Source organism: Dreissena polymorpha, chromosome 4, assembly GCF_020536995.1.
Source record: "Dreissena polymorpha isolate Duluth1 chromosome 4, UMN_Dpol_1.0, whole genome shotgun sequence".
Lineage (NCBI taxonomy): Eukaryota > Metazoa > Mollusca > Bivalvia > Myida > Dreissenidae > Dreissena > Dreissena polymorpha.
Window position 1 is genome coordinate 9,132,862 of NC_068358.1, and position 7,684 is coordinate 9,140,545.

General features: G+C 33.0%; 1 protein-coding gene across 1 annotated transcript; it reads right to left on the reverse strand.

The window, feature by feature from the left end:
- Positions 1–2,685: 2,685 nt before the first annotated feature.
- Positions 2,686–7,414, reverse strand: LOC127879323 (sushi, von Willebrand factor type A, EGF and pentraxin domain-containing protein 1-like). Its single transcript, XM_052426102.1, has 7 exons — positions 7,257–7,414; positions 6,792–7,017; positions 5,770–5,900; positions 5,363–5,482; positions 4,638–4,808; positions 3,960–4,142; positions 2,686–3,051 (listed from the first exon to the last, which is right to left on the reverse strand). Exons 1-7 carry the CDS (start codon positions 7,324–7,326, stop codon positions 3,038–3,040), a joined length of 915 nt encoding a protein of 304 aa, XP_052282062.1. The 5' UTR covers positions 7,327–7,414; the 3' UTR covers positions 2,686–3,037.
- Positions 7,415–7,684: the final 270 nt, after the last annotated feature.

Consider the following 7,684-nt stretch of genomic DNA (forward strand, 5'->3'; position numbering starts at 1 on the left):
TATGTTATGGGTATGCCGTGTGTGATCCCATGCATCAATGGCGCCCATGTTAAAATCATTTCCCCGAGAACAGGGAACGACAAAAGTACAAACACAAACCAAAACACGTTCGAACTAGATCTAGTATCTTACCTTTAATTATCCTTTAAAATCCATTTAATAATCCATTTAACTCAATAATTGGCGATTTTGCATCTAGGGTCTTTAATAATTGTTTTAGCATAGTTAAAAAAAGACCCTTATGCCATCCTATCACTATTTTCAAATGAATTTATGAACTCGATAAAATTTCTTCTTCGTCACACGCTACGTCATGTACTCTATGTACATTACTGCTGTTAAAATGAACCGGAGCAGTTTATCAAATAATAGCCGTTGGTAAACTCGGATGCATTTGCAGATTTCTGCATACTAATTATGTTTAAACTTGCACAATGGTATTTGTCTATGGTAAATGCCCTTATTGTACAAGATAATAATTTAATCTATAAATACACAAAAAATGGAAAACATTCCATTACACAACAGATAAATCAGTGGATAATACCCGTGTACAAAATGAGACGTTCCGAATTCCAGTGTGGTGCTATTTTAACCATCTTATACTTCATTCTATACATAGATGGTGACGTCACTACGTTATTATCACCTCTATGCTAGGACGCATCACATTCCCCTTATTTGGGGATTTGTGCTTCCGCCAAAATAGTTCCGCGTAGGAATGAATATTTTTTTATAATGAGAAAAACGGTGTTAAATATGTGTTTAAAATAATATGTTGTTTAACGAAATGTTATTTAATATGTTTAAATACGATTTTTAATCTCTATTAAGACTGATAGCGATTTTCAGAAGCACGATTACTTGACTTACTTTCGCTTTTACTTTTCACTTGTAAAAGAAGTGCTACCCACAATTGCAGGTCAGTAATACCGGTGTGTACACAATGTCTTATACTTTACACAGCTATCCGATTAGCAAATATTGCAGATTATATATGAATTGTGCGATATTTGTATGGCTTGTTGTACATTCTTAAATGTCAAAAGTATATGCATGGATTATAAACAATGCACATTACACGAAATAAGGACAATGTGATAAATTGACAATTCAAATACCGTATGTCGATATACAGTACATGTACATGTGAAATAAGTTGCGTTTATAATAAATCGTCAAATTTTTTTGGGAAAATGACGCAATAAGTGTCATTTTATGACGCCATTAATCAGCTGATTCATTATACGGATGGCGAAAAATTATGTCATATGACTAGATTTAAAGGTTGAAGGTCGTATAATTTTGAAGCTAAAGTTTTCTCGACTTTATTAATTATGAAAAATCATTCAGTGGTTAAGTAAAAAGTAGTCCGTGCACGTGACAGGTATATCCCACAAGGTTGAATACAGACTAGTATATTCCATAAGGTGTTATACCGTCAATGTCGCGTTGAAAATGGGATAAAATTTAAAATATACCCACCTCATATATTAGTTTAGCAACGTGTTCTGATACGCAGTTGTAGAATGGGTTGAGCCAGCGTCCTTCCTCGCTACATTGCCGACTAACTTCCCCGGAATATCCTAAAAAAATATGAATATTGCAAGAGTTATATTTGCCCTTTTTATTTTGTTTAAAAGAATTATAATATGTTCAATATTATCTCCCTGTTTCGTAACACACATATAGCAAATGTTACCAGCAATATACTAAGAGCCAGGCGCGTAATACAAATAATGCCTACATTATTTTAATCCGATCTCAGAATACTTCTACCATGGTGTATGGACTAGAATAAAGATGAAAGAAGTTTTTCATTTGATACAAGTAAAAAAATGAATATAACATTTACCATTTAGACAATTTTCTACTACAATAGTCCCGGGTTGAGTTTCTCGCCAGGGTCTTTCTTTCGTATTTACATCGACCTAACAGTCTTTTCCGCTAAATACAAATCCAACGAATTCTTAAAGTTTTCATATATATAAGTTGACGTACAATTGGTACTCACGTTAACTATAAAGACTATGTTATGAAACATATTGTAAAATTAATAAATATAAAATGAAGTCAAACCATAGCAAGTTAATTAAATCAGACGCGGTGAATTAAAGTGCATTGCTTGTAGTACGGACTTAAAGAAAGAGTTTATCATTATTTTTAGCAAATATTTTTTCATTCCTTAACTCAGAAGTTTCTGAAAACAACATAAAATAGCCAAATTCCCATGATGCATACATAATAATATATTAATTTTATTTCATAAGAACGCTCAGAATAAAAACACTTACGCGTAATACATTTTTGAACCGGTCTAGTCCATTGCCCGTTGATTGTGAATTTTATTGTTTTGTAACCAACCAAATTGAACTTGGTGGGCAAGAAAACATAGCCGTCGTGTTGACGATAGACTTTGTAGTATTAGGATCCAATTCAATTGTAAGCTTGTCGTAAGGTTCTAATACTGGACATTCAAAATTAACAAAAAATAATAATTAATTGTCATACATGTATATTAATCAATTTATACCCGTTCGTTTACATCTTCATTTAGTTTTAATCAGTAAGTTTCTGAATTTGTTCTACAAAGCATAACCACAAAGTTTATATTAAAATAGAATAATTAAAATTGAATTTACAAATGGAGCTTTGTCACAACGTGACTAATACTCCAAGACCGAATTGTAAGCAATGATATATATTTTACCCGGAATGTATGCCCCACTTTGCATGTTTCTTGCGTCTCGCACAAGTAAACTTCATTGTTGTGACATATTTCAATGTTCATTTAAATCAATTGAGTAACGTTTATGAAAATGTTTTCTCAATAAACTTATGACAATTTATTTGGACGGCTAACTGACATGCAAATTGTTAAGTTCAATGGCACATACCTCTAGTATTTCTGGATAATTGTGCATAAACTATCGTGCTTATGTACACTTTATGGTGAGTACGTATATATAACTTGTAAAGTTTCAATGTAATCACTTGAGAATGGAAGGGTTCTTCCACAATTCCATACCGTTCGATCCTAATGAAATAGGGCTAAAATCAAGGGAACACAACTCAGACAATTGTTGTTCATTTCGGAATAAATGGAAGTGTGGTTGTTTTTTGTGTTTTTTATTTCTAATCACCTAAAAAATATCAAGAGGGCGCTTGGCAAACATATAACATTTATTTCGGACGGACTTTGTCATTACTTTAACTGTCGGAACACACACAGAATATGTAGGTGTACAACATGTATCATTCTCTGTACATTTAACTGAATTAGTATAATTCTATAGTTGGCAACATGTATAAACGGCTTGCATGTAATTAAAGTCACAGACTATGAGGGGTTTTGAAAATTATTGTCTGATATTTCGGCGATTTAGAATTAATATACAATTCTCAGCAATATGAAAGCTGCAAAATTCTACGTTTGTCCCAAAGCTTAACAAGAGCCTAATGAAAGAGTTAAACGAACTAAACTATAACATCAAAAAAACCTATTGCAATATGCCGATTAATGTTCTTAAATATAGTATCAAGTACCGAACGCCCGAAGATAATACTTCCATCAAATATTTGCTTGTTCAAAAATGTTTAATGTCTTTATTATTTACTGTCTGAACGACCGATGGTTCAAGGGAACCTAGAGGGGTTTTAAACTATTTATCACTGAATAAATGTTGATTAAGGCTATCCTTGTTGTTTAAGCTTTCAGTGATCGTGGGTATTACACGTCGTGTTGACACATTGCCGAGGCCACGAGAAAGCAGATTAATGAAGAGTACAAAATTATTCAAGAAAGCATCTGATATGGACCAAATAAAATCTAAGATAAATCAGAGATTCTTATGCTTATCATAGTTTATATTTTAGTGTAAGACCCACATCCTTAAATTCGACATAACTCTATAAAAACGCATCAAAAAGGGTTTTTAAAAAGTTACATCGTTGCTCACCAACAGGTAGGCACTTGAACGAATCCTGAGTCCATCTTCCCTGTGTAGTGCGATGTATGATACTATAACTACCGTTTAGAAAGTAACCAGGGTTGCATGATACTTCTGCTTGCGACGTGAATGTCGTCAAATTGTTTCTGAGCGCCACCATACCGTTAGCTAATGATGGCGGCAGCCCGCAGTCTTGAAATAATAAATAAAACAACAATGACTGTGAGTCGTGGTATTAATTGTGAAAAAAAATCTTAACATGAAGTATGTTTTCTAATTAATGTTTTTACTTATTGGAACACACTTCGAATATGATTATCGACTACAGATTCCATTTTATTTACAAAAAGCCATCTCATCTCAATTTGTGTGACAGAGTCATTTAAGGAATGATTTACGGAAGCACATGTCATAAGAACTGAGTCCCTAACAAATGGCAAATTGAGGTATGTAAACATTTAGTTTTCAGGATGATATGCACATCGATGCCATGGTCCACATTTTCAAAAATCCGATTCAACACACCAAATTTTAATAATTGGTCTAAATGACCATAAGTATGCTAGCGTATATATCATTACCACATTCCATCGACATGATAACTTTAACTTAAACATTATATGTTAATGCTGTCCTAGTTGTGTCCATGTATATTTCTCATCAAAACAACGCCGACAATGCACATACCGATTAAGGAACATAAAACCAAAGACCATGATCCGTTGCTCTGACATTGCATGAAATCCTGGTTTCTGAGTACGTAACCAGGGTCACATTGCAGCTTGATTATAGAAGGGTACAGAGTAGACGAATAAGTCGCTAAATGCCCATTTGAAATTTGCGGCGGTAATCTACAATCTGTCAATTTACGGAAAACGTTATTTGAATGTTTCACGCAGATAGTCATTAAGGCGGCAAATACTATACTCTTCTATGTATTGACTACATTCTTTATCAAATAACTGTATATGCAGGGGTTGGTACATTTTAACATGTAAATGGCGATTTAACCTAGTTGATATTTGATATGTTTAATGGTATGCAGTTTGCCTACCGTAATTTGAAACGTGTGAATTGTTCACATCACTTGTGTTGCTTTTGATCAGCTGTTAGTTTATTATGCACTATAATATCAATAACGTCGTAAACCTCTTAAACTACGGTATTACTATGTAATGTAAAATAATATAAAACCATATCCATTTTATAAAAATGTCACCAACACATGTATAAACATAACCATTTTTAACAAATATGTCACAATATAAACAAAATATAAAAATGTTTATATATATATATATATATATATTCAAATTATGAAATTATGTAAAATGTGTCAGTTTAACATCGTTACATGTCTTGCGATTTTGCACAGTCTAAATAGTTTATAGTATTTTTATATGTGTACATACCCACTGGGTTGCATTCGGCAAATGTCCAGTTGCCGCACGGAAGGCATGTAAGGTGAAATACTTCAGTCACATTTTGTTGAGAGACTATTCCATTTGGAATCGATGGGGTGCCCATGCATTCTAAAACATATACTACGTACATGTAAGTTTTTCAACAATAAAACACATGCATGCAACAAAACACTAATCCTTTTAGTTAAATCGCCTGCTGTAAATCGTTTGCAAGACATGGTTTTGAGAATTGGCATACATTATTTTATTTTTTATAAGATTGCTTATGACTATTGTTAAATTATGCACTTTTTTATTGCCCACGCCTTTATGGCAACATGATAAATATCAACTGAAATAAGGTGTTTTCTTTTTAACAATCACAAGATTTAAAAAAGATATCCGTTCATACATACGATCCACTACAGATATTAACTGTGCAAAAAATCCTCGATTAACAACTGAGAAGTCGGTGTGCCAAACGGCCGTCAGCTGATTTCCGGATGAACACACGGGCTCATTTTCATTTGGCAATCTATTCATGAATCTAAAATATAACAAAGGATGAAACCTAAAACTTTGATTCAGGAGAGAATTTTTAAGTCTTATCAACTATATGCATATAAGAGCACATCACCGAATATAGACATAAACTGAGACAAACTTAGATCAACGCATTAGAACGGCCAATGCAAAGATTGGATGGGGGGTATAACCGGTCCGAGGGCTAGAAGAAAGCACCCACTTACCCCAGAATTGACCATAATAGGATTTTAAATAAATATAAAGCCAATATGTGGCGCCTGATTTGATTAGTACACACATAATGTCAGAGTACTCGTGTCGTAGGCCTCGGAAATTGATTTGGTGGTAGATTTTTAATAACAAATAATATCGTTCATCTATAAAACATATAATACCTACATGATACCGGTATAACTAGATCACGTTTTGACAATAAATAAATATAAGGAACAGTGTGATTAACTCTACAATTTACAATATTTTATCACACACGCGAGTGTTATACTGTTAAAATGTTGAGAGACGTTTTCAAAGACGTTCATTTATTTATTTATCTATTTATGTGTTTATGCTTAGGTAGTATTTTGGATAATTGTGTCTTTTAAGTAATTATGAATACCTAATATCCTCAAAACAACTTTTATAAAACGCGACAAAATTTTACAAACTATATAGACTTTTAATTGCAAAACTACTATAATGGTCGGTGTTTTAATTTTTGTCACACTATTATCGTTGCTGTTAATTTTATGTCATCACAAATTAAATATCTCTAAACGATCCATAGCCCTCTTAAGGCTTTAACAACTTATTTATGTAAGCAATTAAACCGACGTTTATCGTATCCCTACGAAATAGTACATGCATCTCAAAATGGATACTTCTTGACAAACTGACTCGATAATCACCATACCTCTTTAATACGGCGGACGTTGTCTGGCCATCATGTAAATCTAAATAGTCACAACACCCTTCACATTCAAAATTATTCATAATGACGCACACTTTGTGCCCTGTAGCTACGACGATTCTGTATACGCAATCTTCGTTGTTGTTGTAATTATTTGGGTAGAAAGGTGCATAAAACGAACCGGAATCACCATGAAGATTTGCGCCACAGTTTTGTGACGCGACATTTCCTGAAATAAAACTTAATATTGATATTGTTTTACGTTTAGATATATTATCTAAGCAATTTGAACCCTGCCAAGCAATACACCGTTATATTAAAACAGTTTTATTAATAATGATGCAAATCTGTTTATTTAAAAACAAATTATGGTATATAAATATTAATGTATTGAAATAAACAGTCATGGCACCCGCTCAGTATGCACACAGTTACAAACATCTTATTGCTATCCATAACTAAATTTACCTCTATGGTCGATAAGTATCCACAAAAATGAAGAACAAATAAATGACCACGCCATGTTTGCCGTAACCATTTAGCATTTAAACAATGCCTACAACTGCCCACTATCATTCGTTAGATAACATGTTCGCAGACAAAATGTTGGAGTGTTTGCCGAATTTAATTGTGAGGCTTCATTATAAACGTCAAGTGCTACACAAGTGCTACAGTAAGATTAAAGCAAAGACATCTAGTGTTAGATAAGGCATAATGTCCATAACAGAGATATCCTGTCAAGACCTGTATTAAGCAAACTTTAATAAAACTTACCACTTATCGCAAATAATGCAGAGTATTATTGAATATTTACTGTGTTATAAATACAAAAACAACACTACATTTAAATAGAACATGCACAAGTTCATAGTCGGACATTCACGCTTTCGTCTTGT